This window comes from Balaenoptera ricei, chromosome 3, assembly GCF_028023285.1.
Source record: "Balaenoptera ricei isolate mBalRic1 chromosome 3, mBalRic1.hap2, whole genome shotgun sequence".
Lineage (NCBI taxonomy): Eukaryota > Metazoa > Chordata > Mammalia > Artiodactyla > Balaenopteridae > Balaenoptera > Balaenoptera ricei.
Window position 1 is genome coordinate 30,338,530 of NC_082641.1, and position 15,511 is coordinate 30,354,040.

Consider the following 15,511-nt stretch of genomic DNA (forward strand, 5'->3'; position numbering starts at 1 on the left):
AGACAGGAAACAAAACTTAGGGACACAAATTCCCATGTATATTGGTCTCTAAAGAGGTTTCCATACTTGGTGGGATTACTTTGGGTCAAACTTTCAGGAAGATGCATCCTTTAATTTCTATTTTCACTTCTACTATGTCACAGTAACCATATAACTTACCATCTAATCTGGGAAACTTTTGAGTCTTAACTTTTAACTATTAAAAGTTAACCCAGGGGACTTACCTGGTGGTCCAGTGCTAAAGAATCCGCCTTGCAATGCAGGGGACATGGGTTTGATCCCTGGTCAGGGAACTAAGATCCCACCTGCCGCGGGGCAACTAAGCCCACGCACCACAACTACTGAGCTCGTGTGCCTCAACTAGAGCCCCTGTGCCACAAACTACAGAGTCCACGCGCCACAACTACAGAGCCCACGCGCCCTGGAGCCTGCACACCACAACGAGAGAGAGCAAACCCGCACGTCACAACTAGAGAAGCCCGTGCACCACAACAAAGAGTCCGCGCAGCGCAACGAAAGATCCTGCATGCCTCAACGAAGATCCCGTGTGTCGCAACTAAGACCTGGCGCGGCCAAAACAATAAAATAAAAATAAAAGTTACCCCAAGACAACAAGCATTAACCCTGCACTGCTGAATATATTCTCCCTGCATCTTTTTCGGTTAGAAGATGGAGATGATATATCATGAAGCTGAACTGCCAATAAGAAGTCATTCGAATGATGAGACATCCTTAAAAACTGTACATCACCAAATTTTTATTTTAAAGCCCATCAGTGTGCCAACAACAACAACAAAACCAACAGCATGTCCAAAAGGAGATACACACAACTTGATGACTGTTGACTCTACGGTTTAAACTTGCTTACCTCCATGACATCTTCTAAAGTCTCTTCCGCATCTGCTTTCTCCGTCATCAATTTGGCTGCCTTAAAATAAGTTTTCATAAGTAGATAACCTCTTTTTGCTCCATTCCAGTATGACCGAGGGATTTCTACCAAGCCATACCCCAACAACAACACCAGAAGAAAAAGACCCCATGTATTTGCAGCAGCTATCCCAATTGTCTGAAGCTGGTTCCTAAGGAAGAAAACATAAGCAGATAGCTGTGACAGGTAAATTTTTGCAACAAAAATGTCAAATGGAACTAACTAGTGTTAAATGGTTTTTCGGAAAACAACTGCCCTACAAGATGGCTCCAATTTTATATGAAAAAATTCGACCTTCAAATCCTCAGCTACTCTTTTAGTAACAGCAGATAACGTGTTTTAATGAAAAGTTAGTGTGACTGCAGAAATAGACTTTAACACAGGAAACACGGCTTCTATTATAGTTAAAATTAGAATCTAGGAAAATTCATGGCAAAAATTATCCTGAAGAAAATATATTTTTCATTAGGTGCTTTCATATTTAATATTAACCAAGAGAAGCTTGAAAAAAATTTTAAGCCTGAAAAAATTTTAACTTGTTTTAAGGCAGATGCACGCAAACCTCAAGAATGCAACAGTAAGGATTATCATTGCTACTCCATTCCTAAACTTCTCAGCTCTGACTCTTCACGTATATTATAATAGACCACAAGTATAATACAGATTTCAATTTTATTGCAATGATAAATCCAAAGTTAAAGAGAAATATGCCCTCAAATTATAGTCAGAACAAAAGAAAAGTATTCACAAGTCCCAATGAGAAAGAAATCTAGGTATTTAGTCATACACAAAATTGGAGAGTCTATCAAAAAATCATGGGAGTTAATACTTTTAACATATAGCTCTTAGACAAAGCATCAGTCCCTTGTCTAACATATATACTCAAAGATGTTATTCCATATTTTCCTTCTTAGTAATATATATTATTATGATATTCTTTTGGGGGACTCTATAAAACATATAATGGTAGGTTTCTCAAGGAAGTGTTTGTTTACCTGCATATGAGATAAAAATTAATTTTAAAAAATGCAAATGTACACAGAAACAATGTTAAGAACATGGTTTTTCTTACCATTCTAAGTGCAAGTGTGGGTTTACAGCTACATAAATTAAAAACGCTCCAAAAATCAGCAAGTAGGTGCCATAATAGATTGCATTCTCAATCAGTGCAGTTTTGATCTTTCCAGTAATAGAAAACCCTCCCGATCTTGCATATGACTGCATAAAAGGTAACAGAATCCTGGATGATTAGAAAAAATATGATTAAAAAACACTTGACATGTCTGTATAATCTCAAAATACTGAAAATATGTGAATCTCAATTTTAATGTGTGGTTCTTTTCATGAATAAATATGATTTTGAGTAATAATTAATACTGAACCAAACTATAATAGATAGTTGAATATTTTTCTAATATTAAATTTTGGGGAGAGCAAAGCACATTCCTGGGAGCAAAAGGAGGCCACAATGACCAACAGAGAGTATAACAGTGTGGGTGACTTACAATGAATCTAAAAAAAGGCCTTTAATGCTTTTACGAATAATTTAGATTGCATCCAAAGAATAATGAGGAATCATTTTCTTTAACAGAAAGGAGACATGATCAAATTTTAGTTTTCTAAGCACTGATAAAGCTTCAACATGGAGAATGTACTTAAATGGAACCAAACTGGAACTATTTAGAGAGGGTAAGGGGTGGTGCTGTGGTAAGAAGCAGGAGAGAAGGGTGGCTGTCAGTACACTGATGTTGAAGTAGCTAGGACACATCCCAAAGAAGATGCACAGGAAGTAGCTTTTAGAGTCATCACCATATCTACGGTACTGAAACAACATCAGTAGATGAGATCTGGAAGGGTGAGTATATAGAATGAATGAGGGGCTTCCCTGGTGGTGCAGTGGTTAAGAATCTGCCTGCCAATGCAGGGGACACAGGTTCAAGCCCTGGTCTGGAAAGATCCCACATGCACGGAGCAACTAAGCCCATGCGCCAAAACTACTGAGCCTGCACTCTAGAGCCCACGAGCCACAACTACTGAAGCCCTCGCGCCTAGAGCCCGCGCTCCGCAACGAGAAGCCACCACAATGAGAAGCCTGCGCACTGCAATGAAGAGTAGCCCCCACTCGCTGCAACTAGAGAAAGCCCGCATGCAGCAATGAAGACCCAACGCAGCCAAAAATAAAATAAATTAAAAATAAACAAATTAAAAAAAAACAAAAACTGATTTAGAATGAATGAGAAGGAAAGATCTGAGACAGAACCTTGAGAAATATCAAGTTTTAAAGGAAAGGCTGACAAACAGAAGGAGAGACCAGCAAAGGAAACTGAGAGAGCAGTCGAGAGTTACAGAAGAAAACTAAGGAGTATATGGAGCAGAAACCAGGAGAAGAAAGTAGTTGAAAGTGGAGAGAGAAAACAATAGAATCAAATGCTGCCAAGAGGTCAAGTAAATTAAGAGCCTGTATGTGTGAGTGGAGAAGGGAGGGTAGAAAATACGGCTCAATGGGTTGAGGAAAGGGTAAGCAGGGAGCAAATGGAGACACTGAGGCAGACAATTCAAGAAGTTTGGCTGGGTAGGATAAACTATGGTATATTCACAAAATGGAATCTTTTACAGAAATGAAAAAGAAAAGAATACTGAAACATACAACATAGAAGAATCTTCCAAATATATGAGCAAAAAGAGAGAGGCAAAAAAGTACATACTGTATAACTCCATATTTATAAAGTTGAAAAGCAGGCAAAACTAATCTATGGTGATCAAAGTCAGAATGATGGTTACCTTTGGGGAGCATAATGACTGGGAGAGAAGTATGAGGGAAGCTTCTGGGGATATTGTTCATGTTCTATATCATGATCTGAGTGCTGATTACATGGGTGTATTCACTTTGAAAAAAGTCAAACTAAACAAAATCTGTGCAATTTACTGTACTAATTCATACCCAAAAAAGTGTCTCTTAAAAAATTCAGCTGTGATGAGTAGATCATTGAGGGGGAAGATAGAAAGCTGGAAAGGGTTCTGATTTGAAACAGTTTTGTTTTGTTTTTAAGGATGAGAGAATTGTACATGCTTGGTTGAAACTGGAAGCTAGAAGTATAAGTAACGAGAGCTGAAGGGGATGGGTCCATATTTCAGGAGGAGGGACTCTTCCATTCTTGGAGGGAAGGAAAGAAAGGATGGGTAGGTAGGTAGGTTTGTTGGTGAGAAGCTGAAAAGAGCTGCCATCTGATGACTTCTTTTTTCACTGGGAGGCAGGAAGTCAAGTCATCTGCAAGGAGAGAAGGCGATTGTTTCTAGGATGTAAGAGAGAGAGAGTCACAAAGGGAAGAGCTGAGGTTTGTAGTGATTGGAAAGATTTGTTGTGGAGAATGAAGAGCAAGCAGACAAGAGAAACAAAAGATGAAAAGTCTGGCAGTGTTGAGGGCCTAGTCAAGTTCAGTGAACATGCTACAGGGGCACTATACTCTGCTATGTGATTTTTCTCTTGCAATGTTCACCACCTCCAGTTTTAGAGCTTAGTTACCCGCATAATATCTAAAATGCTCAGTAGGCAGTGGAAAAAGTATGAGTCTGGAGCACAGCAGAAAGACAAAGCTATATCAGGTAGAAAGAAGGATTTGGAATGCATCACAGGTTAATGAAACCATGGCTATAATTAAAGTTATTCAGGGAGAGTCAGATAACAAGATGACCAAAGATGGGACCCTAGGGAACACCAACATTTAGGAAATGCACCACAGAAATGGAGCCCATAAAGGAAATTCAGAAGGTTGGGAGAAGCACATAGAAAGAAAACCAGGGGATAATGATGACCTTAGCAAGAGACCAGTTTCATATAACAATGGGACTTGAAGAAAACTGAATTGAAGAACGTCCAGAGAGAAGGCAATAACTTAAATGGAATGGTGACGTGGAGAATTTTTTGTTTCTGTTCTCTATTTCTTGTTTGTTTTTTTCTTTTCATTCCTTTTAAGATGTGAGAGACCCGAATGAGCAGAAAGAGACAGGTTACAGATTTAAGGGAAAAAATAATGACACTTGAATAAATTCTAAAATATGAAAGTTCACTGGAAAAATAATCACTTTTAAAAATTTAGCCAAAATATCAAAAATTTTATCCTTCACTACCACTTACCATGTTAAAAATTGTGATGTCCAATATACTACCCTCCAGAAAATTGGCATGATTCCATCAGGAATATAACTCCATGGCTTGAAACACGGATGTGGGCTATTCAATAACAATTTAAAGCCAATTAATCATAAATGATTACTTACATGAATTGCACAATTAATTTGTACGTGGCAAAGTTCACTTACATTCAGATTTTAAATTATTGATTCTAATTTGTAAAATTTCATAGGAAACTTAAAATTCAAAGCTCACTGTCGGAAAAACATACAAAAAGGGAATAAAACTGTTTTAAAGAGGAATGCGTTTAAATTTTCAACTTTCAGTGTTTTTTTTAGTCATAGAGTAAAAAGAGGATAGAATGTTCTAATAGACTAATAAAGTGACAGTCTTTAAAAGCAAATGCATCATGAAATCAAATCTCTGATTTAGTTACCTTTAGGGTTGATGATTACCTTTAAAATACACACTCACCCCATTTGTGGGGCTGGTTATGGCAGGAAGGAGAGAAAGACGTTAGGTGATTAATTCCTAGAAACTGGAACCCTAACTCATCAGTCATATAGCATATCTCTTATGGAGATAGATGCCAGCATCTATACATAATTCTGTTTGAAGTTTCTGAATATATGTGTATCTGCCCATAGATTCTTCCAGTAATAGTCAGCCTGCCTAGACTGTAAGGTTATCCTTTAGCCCAAGGGCTTCCAACAATCCACAATGGTTCTTCAAAAGGGAATAACAACTACATTTAAAATTTACCCTTATCCAGCTTTGATTAAAAAAAAATAAAAGCTGCATAAAGAAGCATATGAATACTACTTGAAGCATTGGTAAAAGCTATAACCAATATTTATTGGTTTTTTACTTGGAAGTTTGATATGAATTCAATATAACCTTTTGATAATTTGAACTTTATTCTCAGTCTAAAACTATAATGATATCAAAGGATGTGCAATATGAAAGGAATATCCTACATACAGAATAACCTCCTCGTCCTTTATTACAACCTTGTAAATTAAGGCAAATGAGAAAATGCATGCCCCATTTTTTTTGATAGGGGAGAGGCTGAGAGGAAAAATAGCTTTTGGAAGTCACTTTCTTAGTAAGGGACTAAAAAAAATCAGGCCTTCTCCAAGCTTCTCATTAGCATCTACTGAAAGGCCTTGTTTACCAATAAATATCTAAAATTTATTTAAGATTTAAACTTAAATAAGATACAAGGTAATTAAAAGTCTATTAGCAAAGGATGAAGAAGGGAGGTGAATAGAGAATGAGGATAAACTTTTATAAATATAAAATCCAGATGGTAAAAACTGACAATTTTTAAACAAATTGCCCCCTACAATATTAAAAAAAAAAAAAAAAGAAGAAGAAAGTACCTTGGAACCGGGGTAGCAGCTGCATACAATCCTGTAATGTTGCTACTCTCAGTAGGGCTCGAGTTTGCAGCAGCATGTTTGCACCGGTTGTATATTGTCTAAAGCAATGAAGGTATGGTTTAAAAATGAAAACCAAAAAGTTACCAAGTACTTAAGGGATACTGAAGTGTATCAACCTATCTACCCAAAAGTACCTTCCTGGCTATGCCTTTTAGTGATCAAATTCATAGAGTAACACTTAAGTTTAAAATATAAGTTAACTTTTACATGACTTGGTTGTCTTAAAAACATATCTCAAACATGCTGTATGACTACAACTGCCTTTTAAGTTGTGAAAATCAGTTTCACCTCTTACCGTACTAACATCCAGAGGCAGTATGAAGACAATTAGAAAGCAGAGATACCAAGCTAGCAGTGTTCCAACAATTACAAGTCTATGTTGTTTCTTAAAGTCTCCATATCGATGAAGTAAGAATAATGCCAGAAAAAAGACAAAAACAATCTCGAGTCCCAAAGCTGCACCACTCATTATTCAATGTTTGCTCTGATTAACCAAAGTAATTCACATACAGGCCTGGATCATATCTGTAAACTGGGGAAAAAAAAAAGTGTTAACATAGGAAATGACCACTTGGAAATCTCCTAATTATTTTTTTATTAATGTACTAATAGAGTCTTTAGAAAACTGTCAGGCTTTACATTGGACCATGAGTAAGATGAAAAGGATAATTCCTACCCTCAAGTACTTATTTTTTAAATCATATGTTGAAAATTTCACATAAATTGCATTTTCAGGAAAAAAAACCATTTTAGCAAAAACCACACTAGTTCCAAAAATATTACAAAGTAAGAATACTAGATATGAACAGTTTCAATACAGCATCACTTGAAGTTTGTTCCTTAATATTATAAGTCCTAACAGAATATTTTCTATTAAATACACTAGTGACTGGATTCTAGGAAATTAGATATTTTGTAAAATAAAGTTTTCTAAGTATCCATAGTCATTACTTAAGATTTTCTAAAAGAGAGGGAGGGAGAGCCAGAAAGAGACAGACCATTTGAAAGTAACGTTTCCTTTGTTTGAAATAGTATTTTTCTTTCTTTCGTCCTCATCTTGTCTAACTTTTGGGACCTGAAATTCTTATTCATTTACTGCTCCACAAAATATACTCAATATACTCATCACTTTCCATCTATCTACACAAATCTTATTTTCTTTAAAGTTACTTCACCTATTTTATAGGCAGAAAGATTTATCAGTGATTACTGAATAAAGTCATACATTCAAAAATATTTTTAATTATAAATGTTGATGATACAGATAGCAGAAAATGGTTTATTTGATGTCTCTCTACTCTTATAAAATAATTTACCTTCACTAACTGAAGAAAATATATGTGCTTTCCACCTCTATAAAATCAATGTCAGGCATTTTTCTTTGTCTATGGATTAACTACAGTATCCCAAGGAATGAACCAACATCTTAACATAGAGAATCAAGATTATGATGCAACCCACCAAAATAAAATAAGGTAGAATCAATAAACTATGTCAAACTAACAAACATCTCCAACCAAAACTAGTTATTAAAAGAATAAAGAAATTTGGGTACTTTAATAGGCTAAATTTAAATTTACATAAGAAATACTTCTATATGGAATAACACAAATACAAATCACATTTAATAAACTATTTACTTCATTATTCCTTTATATTATTGAAGTAGTTTCTTTCCATTCCTCTGTGGATTTCAACCAATATTTTCATTCTTAAATATCTAAAATTGAACCCCATTTGTCACTCTCCATCACCATATCCTGCTATATTTTTCTTCAAAGCACTTATCCACCTGATATAATGTATATTCTTTACTGTCTCCCTGAAAACACCCCCCCAACACACACACACACACACACAGACTCCATGAGAGCAGAGACTTGACTATTTTATTCAGTACTGTATCCCATGTCTCTAATACAGTGTCTGGCATACAGTCGCTATTCAAAAAAATATCTCTTGAATGAATAGGCCAATGAATAAAAAACATTACTGTATGCTTTAGTATATACACTATTTTTTTTATTACTGCTGACTTCAAAGGCAATGTAAAACTCTTGTTATTGTCCCCAAAACTGATTTTACAAATACTTATTACAAGTCAAAAGGCTTATAACTCTGCTCATTACTACTACTCAAAATTTCAAATTTCATTTTCAAAGAAACAACTTGTACCATTACAATAACATTAAGTCAAATCTTATTTTTAAGTCAAGAATAGATTAAGTGGTTAGGTGACAGCTCGATGTAGAATGTGCTGATGAAAACTGTTACCATCTTTAAGATACAGCTTTTTTAAGAAAAAATCACTCAATGTGAATTTAATATAATTATCATATGAAAATCCCTTTATGGTTGGACCTAGATATTTATTTTGCCTGAAATTGTCCAGTGCAAGGAATATGACAACCATAGAAAAAAGAATGAATATCAGAGATTAGCAAGGAAATGCTAAGGCATGGCAGAACCATTGATGGACTATTATTGAAGTATAAGAAATGATATTTGTTAAGATTATTCAATAACATTAGAAAACTACCATAACATTAACTGAAAAACTAGATTCACAGATTTTTACATAACATGCATAAAAATAAGAATGAATGAACAACAATGAAATATGTGGAAACATCGATAATAGTTACATAATAAGATTATGGGTATAAGCAAACAACACAATCAGTTATAAACTTGCTGCTAGTTACTAATTTTTTTACAACAGCTGTCAGTTTTTCAGTCTGATTCATAGTCAGTACTTTTAAGTGTTATAGTGAATAAACAGAATTATGGACCCTTTATTCTAGTATAAAGAAATGATTTGGTTACATCTCTTCCCATACTCAGTGTATTTGTCTCCTATTGCTGCTGTAAAGAATTACTGTAAACTTAGTGGCTTAAAACAACACCCACGTGTCATAGTTTCTGAAGGTTAGATATTTCATAGTTTCTGTGGGTCAGATGTCTAGGCACAGTGTGGCTCAACTGAGTTCTCAATATTGAAATCAAGGTGTCAGCAGGGGCCCCTTTCTGGAGACTCTGGGGAAGAATCCATTTCTAAGTTCCTTCAGGCTGTTGGTAAAATTCAGTTTCTTATGGTTATAGGACTGAGATCCTCACTTCCTTGCTGGCTGTCAGCTAGCATTTGCCCTTAGTTCTAGAGGCTTCTTTCTAGTCTTTGCATGCAGCCCTATATACCTCAGAGCCAGTAACGGCTTGTCAAATCCTCCGCATGCTTGAAATTGCTAACTTTCTCTTCTGCCCTTTGCTTGAAGAGAGCTCTGCTTTTAAGGGTTCATCTGATCTTATTGGGGCCACCTGGATAATCTAGTCATATTTACTGGTTCCACAGGGGTTAAAGCATAGATATCCTTGGGGGGTCTATAATTCTGTTCATCACACCATTTATTTCTGTTCAAACTGAACACTTGTTGCCTTGTTATGACACAAGGTTATGCCTAGGGGGTCCCATGAAACTAGAAATGAAAGTTGGGATTTCCCTAACCTGAGATGAGAAAATAATAGTTTTAAAGTACATATCTTTGACCTTGTACCTAATTTCAAATAAGGAATTTTTTTTTACGGTCCAGAATGATAGTAGTTTCCAAGGTTCTTTACGAATTCCTATAGCCTGTTTTAGTTGTTTCAGCTGAATAATTTTCTGTTCAAAGCTAGGGGTGCTGTATTCTCCATCTGATTTAGTTATTTGTATATTAAATTCATAAAATAATTATCAATTAAAATCTAATAAAAATAAAGATTGGACAACTCAAGTTTGGTGTATTAAAAAAAACCCTCATTGCCAGGGTGGACAGCAATTTGGCACTATGTATCAAAGAACTTAAAAAAGGTATATATCCTTGTGGCCCTAGCAACACTTCTTCAAATAACTTAGAGAAAAACCAAAATGGGAACAAAGATTTATCTACAATATTATTTTTCACAGCAGCATTATTTAAACATAAAAACATAGAAACAACTTAAATGTTTGTACTAAATAGTTCAGCAAGTCTTAAAAATGTCCACCAGTCTCATTGTTGTCCATTACCTTTTTGACAAAAGCAGCCAAGGGTTTCATAAATCACTAATCCTGCTAACCTGGCCATGACCTATGGGAGCAGGGATCTGTGTCTGAGTCAAGGACCACCTAACAGAAAGACTCCATTACAGACAATGATTAAAGGGGCCCACCAGATTCCTCCAGCCCAGAAGAAAGGTGAGATCCAGAGGGACACTTTAGAGATGTAAAAAGGGGCATGGGTGGGATCTTAGGGAGTATACATAAGAAACACACATATATGCATGGACAAATATACATCAAAATGCTAACAGTGGTGCCACAACGTAGTAAAGAGATGACTTCTATTTTCTTTCTTGCTCTTTCTTTGTGTGTGTGTGCTTTTAATTTCAAATGATAAGTGGGTTTTTTTGTCATTTTAATACTATTTAAAAATCAGTGTAGTAATATGAAAGTAAAACACATAGCAACTAGATAATGAAAAATTTTGCTGTAGTGTTACCAAGTGCCTAGAATTACAACTATTTTAAAACACAAATGTTTTATTATATTACGGTAAACCTGGGTTCCAAATCCCACCTCTATTTAATAATTGTGTAATTGTATGCAATTCAAGCTGTTGAATGAGGATATATGATCACCTCACATAGGTTGCTATGAAGATCAAGTGAGTTATAAAAGTAAAAAACCAACAGGAGTTCCAGAGTAGGTCTTCAATAAATGCTAGTTGCTAATCTCCACCTCCTTCATACTGTGTGCTTCCAGAAGATAACTAGTCGCCTCAATGGTCTCAAAGAATAGCTTTACCCTAAATGGTCTTCCCCCCGAACCCCAAAAAAACCATGAATGGATGGATACCAAATGTTTTTTGTTTCTCATTCTCTGTGGTTAGCACAGCTTGGACCCACACTCATTCCTATAAAACAAAAAATGATGTTCATGTTCACAGAAATTGCTCCCCTTGCCTCACGTGACAAAGTGGGATTACCTCTCTAGGTCTGTAAGATAGCCCAAACACCCCTTCATCTGTCCTTTGGGTTCTGTCCATTGTGAAGAGATAGAACACACCTCAAAGCCATGTCAAGAAGGTACACTTGACACACAAATGTCATATAGAAAGACAATGCCATTCTTCTAGGCAAATGATCAAAATGGAGGTGAATCAAAATGGATCATTTGCTGAACTGTAACGATGTGCAGCTATGCAAAAATATACTTGGGGGCAAAAGGGCAAATATTCCTTTGACCACAACAATGGTCCTTCTAATGATATTCTTTATCAAAATAATGTGTTTAGGCTAAAAGGCAAAAATAAAACAAGAAAATGCTAAAATTTGGAGGCAAATCCAAATTTAGTTGCATGTGATTAGAAATGAAAAAGAGGCATAAAGCTATCATAGGTGGGCATTAACACCACAGCAGCAAAAGTAGATTTTACTTAAAATCAAAATGCCAATTCATTCACTCATATTTTAGTACCTAATATGCAGGCACAGTCTACCTTTCAAAATATCAGTTCTGAAAGTTTTAAACATTTAAAATCCAATTCAGTCTTTTACCAATCATCAAGATATTATACAATACTACCTTCAAATGCGTTTCATAATTAGTTTGCTAATGTTACTGACTTGGAGTACTATTTCCTGAGTATTTTATGGTTGATAATAGTTTTTCAGGCTAAACACACTTTAAGCAGAAAATTTAGAGGTTAAGATCATTTTGGAATCTGAAACATCCCAAATATTTTCAAAAAAAAAAAAGGGGTGGGGGGAGAAAAGAAAAAGACAGGAAGGAAAGATTGGTATCAACTGAACAAGAGAACAGGACAAAAATTTTGTCAAAACCTAAGATTCTGAACTGAATTAAAAATTTCCATCTAGAACCTAATGATTCATCAGACAGACTGTGTTAACTTAAATATGTATCTTTACTCAGACATGTGAATAAAAACTAGGAGACAACTCGAGATCCAAATAATGAAAAATCAAAAGAATCAGAACTAGATGTAAATAATGAAAGTCAACAATTCTTTACCACCAATCAAAATTTAAACCTTCCAAAGATAATCATTAATCCCATGTTTAATGATTTCAGGTATAGGGAGAATTCAGCTTAGGATACAGATAGAATACCACAAAAGAATGTAACTCCCACTCTAAAAATGCAAAAAAGGCATATCTTTTGAAGCCATCTTAAAAAATGAGCTGAGTTGGCAAACCAACCAGGTGAAGTGAATTCCAAAGAGCAACAGCCCTTTTGAAGAAAGATGGACATATACAAACTGTTCCACCTTTGGCAAGACATGAGAGAGGTAGCAACCAGTAAGTAGGCAAGAAGAAAACAACTGGAATTGTAACGGGTCCTTAAAGATTTTAGGTAAAGAGATTATAAGACTTACTTTGGTAATTAGAAAATAATCTTTAGAATCCTTCCTAGTAACAAAATAATTTTTTAAAAAAGCAAGTAGTTAATATTTTGTGTGAGTTTACTAGATTCCAAGCACTGTGCTAGCGCTTAACATGCTGTATTGAATTCGACTTCACAGCCCAGTAAGAAAGGTTAATATCCTTGTTTAGTAGAGGAGAAAATGGCACAGAGAGGGTAAGAACTGGGATTCAGAGGCATCCTGACTACAGAGCCAGGCTCACAATTAGGATACCAGACTCTCTGCTCCAGTCCAGACATACTTTCTCAATGCAATTTAGGCTGTTTAAATCATTTCTTTTGCTCAGTTTTCATTTGCTCATTTCATTTCAATGAACAAAGTAGAAACGTTCTCCTATTATTTCTTTATATATATAAAGATAGAGTGCTAATAAAGTCATGTTTAATATAGAATTTAACTAAGCCTTTTTAACTTTGCAGGTTTAAGGTTGCCATAACTTAAGGATAATATATGACTCTAATCTACATGGGGAAAGTAAAAAAGAAAACAGAGCATATCAGAATTGGGAAAGAGCCCTTCTGTTCTTGCCCCAATCTGCCCATTATAGATAGTATTAAACTGCAGAGAACTACTTTAAAAAGTAGATCTTTTAGATCTACTTTAAAATTAATTGAGGGACTTCCCTGGTGGCGCAGTGGTTGAGAATCTGCCTGCCAATGCAGGGGACGTGGGTTCGATCCCTGGTCCGGGAAGATCCCACATGCCGCGGAGCAACTAAGCCCGTGTGCCACAACTACTGAGCCCACGCGTCACAACTACTGAAGCCTGTGCACCTAGAGCTTGTGCTCCGCAACAAGAGAAGCCACCGCAAGGAGAAGCCCGTGCACTGCAACGAAGAGTAGCCCCCGCTCGCCACAACTAGAGAAAGCCTGCGTGCAGCAACAAAGACCCAATGCAGCCAAAAATAACTAAATAAAATAAATAATAAATTAAAAATAAATAAATAAAAATAAAATTAATTGAGGGAAAAGGAATCTTTTGAAATTTGATTAGCAGATAGAAACTTCTTGCTATGTAACTGTTCTTAGTCTTTTGTTCACCTAAGCTAAATAACATAAAAAAACACTAACGAATCTTAAGATTTACTTCATGCTATGATGGAACTAAGGAAAAAGCACATCACACTTCTATTTAAATAGAACCTCTTTTGTCACATTTGATTTTCAAAAAGAACAATAATATACTACTGAATATATATATACATATAAGCTATATACATAGCTTATAGCTGAATGTAATTTCTAGTCCTTTTTGGCCTGTCCTATGCCCTAATATTGAATATCTTGTAACTAACTATGCTCTTGCCTCTTGTATGAAAAACATTTTCCCAATTTACAAAGTCACTTTGTACTCTATCTGAAACTTCTAAAGAGTACTAGAAATTACTCACTCTAATGTCATTTGCAGACATAAAAAAAAAAATGTAATTGATTTGTCCTAGATACTGATCTAGTAATTCTACTTCTAGAAATATGGTATACCTCTCTCACTAAAATGGGACATGGGGTGTGCTGAGTAGGTTAAAAGAATAAAATTAATCAGGAAAACAAAATAATCCACATCAGTAGCAATCATAATGCAGTTCTTGAAAAGACCAAACAGCAACCTCTATGTAGCCGGTAATCTCAAGTCTTCAATGGACACAATTCCTTATATTAAAGTACCAATTTACCAAGTTAAACTTCTACTTACTATACTAAGAGAACAGCCATTATTAGAAGGAATGCAGAAAAAAATTATTCCCATTTTAGTAAGCTAAAATATTTCTGCTGCCAGAGCAAACTGTTAGTGAAATATCTATTCTACAATTTGAAGACTTTGATTTTCCAAGTTGACAGGCTCTCTCTGAAGTCCTATAAAGGACCTTGTGCCCACTAATTCAGATATTTCAAGTATTCTGAAAACTAGAAATGTTCCCTAGCTCTCAGGCTAAATCCTAGTATGAGGATATTTCTCATGTTTAAATTTAGAATCATCCCATCTGTTAGAACTTCCTATCTATAAGATCTCTATCTAAAGTGGCCTCTCCCAATTACTTTATACCTCAAAACTTTGTTTATTCTCATCATGGTATTTTAAATATTTTTTTCTTGTTTATTTTTTCTCCTCCATTAGCTTATAAGCGGCCTCTGTCCTGTTCACTTTCCTGAAGGAGACTATAACTTTTTTATGTTAAAGATATTTCCTCTAAGTTGCAATTTTAAGGGAAAAGGATGTAGATTTCAAGCGAAGGTAACTGCTTAAAGGTCACTTGATGTAAAAAATCAGAACACTGCATTTAAAAATATTTTCCAGGTAACATTAGTTTGATGAATTGTGAACATTCAGCCTCGTATTCTTCACCTGGTTTCAATCAGACTCAATCTGTGAACAGATCCCTTCTTTACACCAATTTCACCTAGTTTCAGGAACAAACTAAAGGTTCATGAATGTTTTCCTCTGTCAAAAGGTGGTTATTTTTCAAGCTAAGCATCAAGCCTGAAACAAGCACGTACCCAAGCAAGGGAGGTTTAATTCCAGTGTAAATCGAAGCTTTTTTTTTTTTTTA

The 15,511-nt window shown here is 35.3% G+C and overlaps 1 protein-coding gene across 9 annotated transcripts in view; it reads right to left on the reverse strand.

Annotated features, from left to right (window-relative positions):
* The window catches only part of LMBRD2 (LMBR1 domain containing 2), a 71,227-nt gene that overhangs the window by 54,622 nt on the left and 1,094 nt on the right, over window positions 1-15,511 (reverse strand). For 8 of the 9 annotated variants that reach the window (XM_059916226.1, XM_059916227.1, XM_059916222.1 and 5 more), the window contains 5 exons: window positions 6,798-7,034; window positions 6,443-6,540; window positions 5,064-5,159; window positions 2,001-2,168; window positions 869-1,079 (listed from right to left, as the gene is read on the reverse strand). In XM_059916226.1, coding sequence (XP_059772209.1) covers window positions 869-1,079; window positions 2,001-2,168; window positions 5,064-5,159; window positions 6,443-6,540; window positions 6,798-6,971 — 747 coding nt within the window. In that variant the 5' untranslated portion in view covers window positions 6,972-7,034. Of the gene's footprint in view, window positions 1-868; window positions 1,080-2,000; window positions 2,169-5,063; window positions 5,160-6,442; window positions 6,541-6,797; window positions 7,035-15,511 lie in introns of those variants that run through there. The other variant, XM_059916231.1, reaches the window with a different exon arrangement.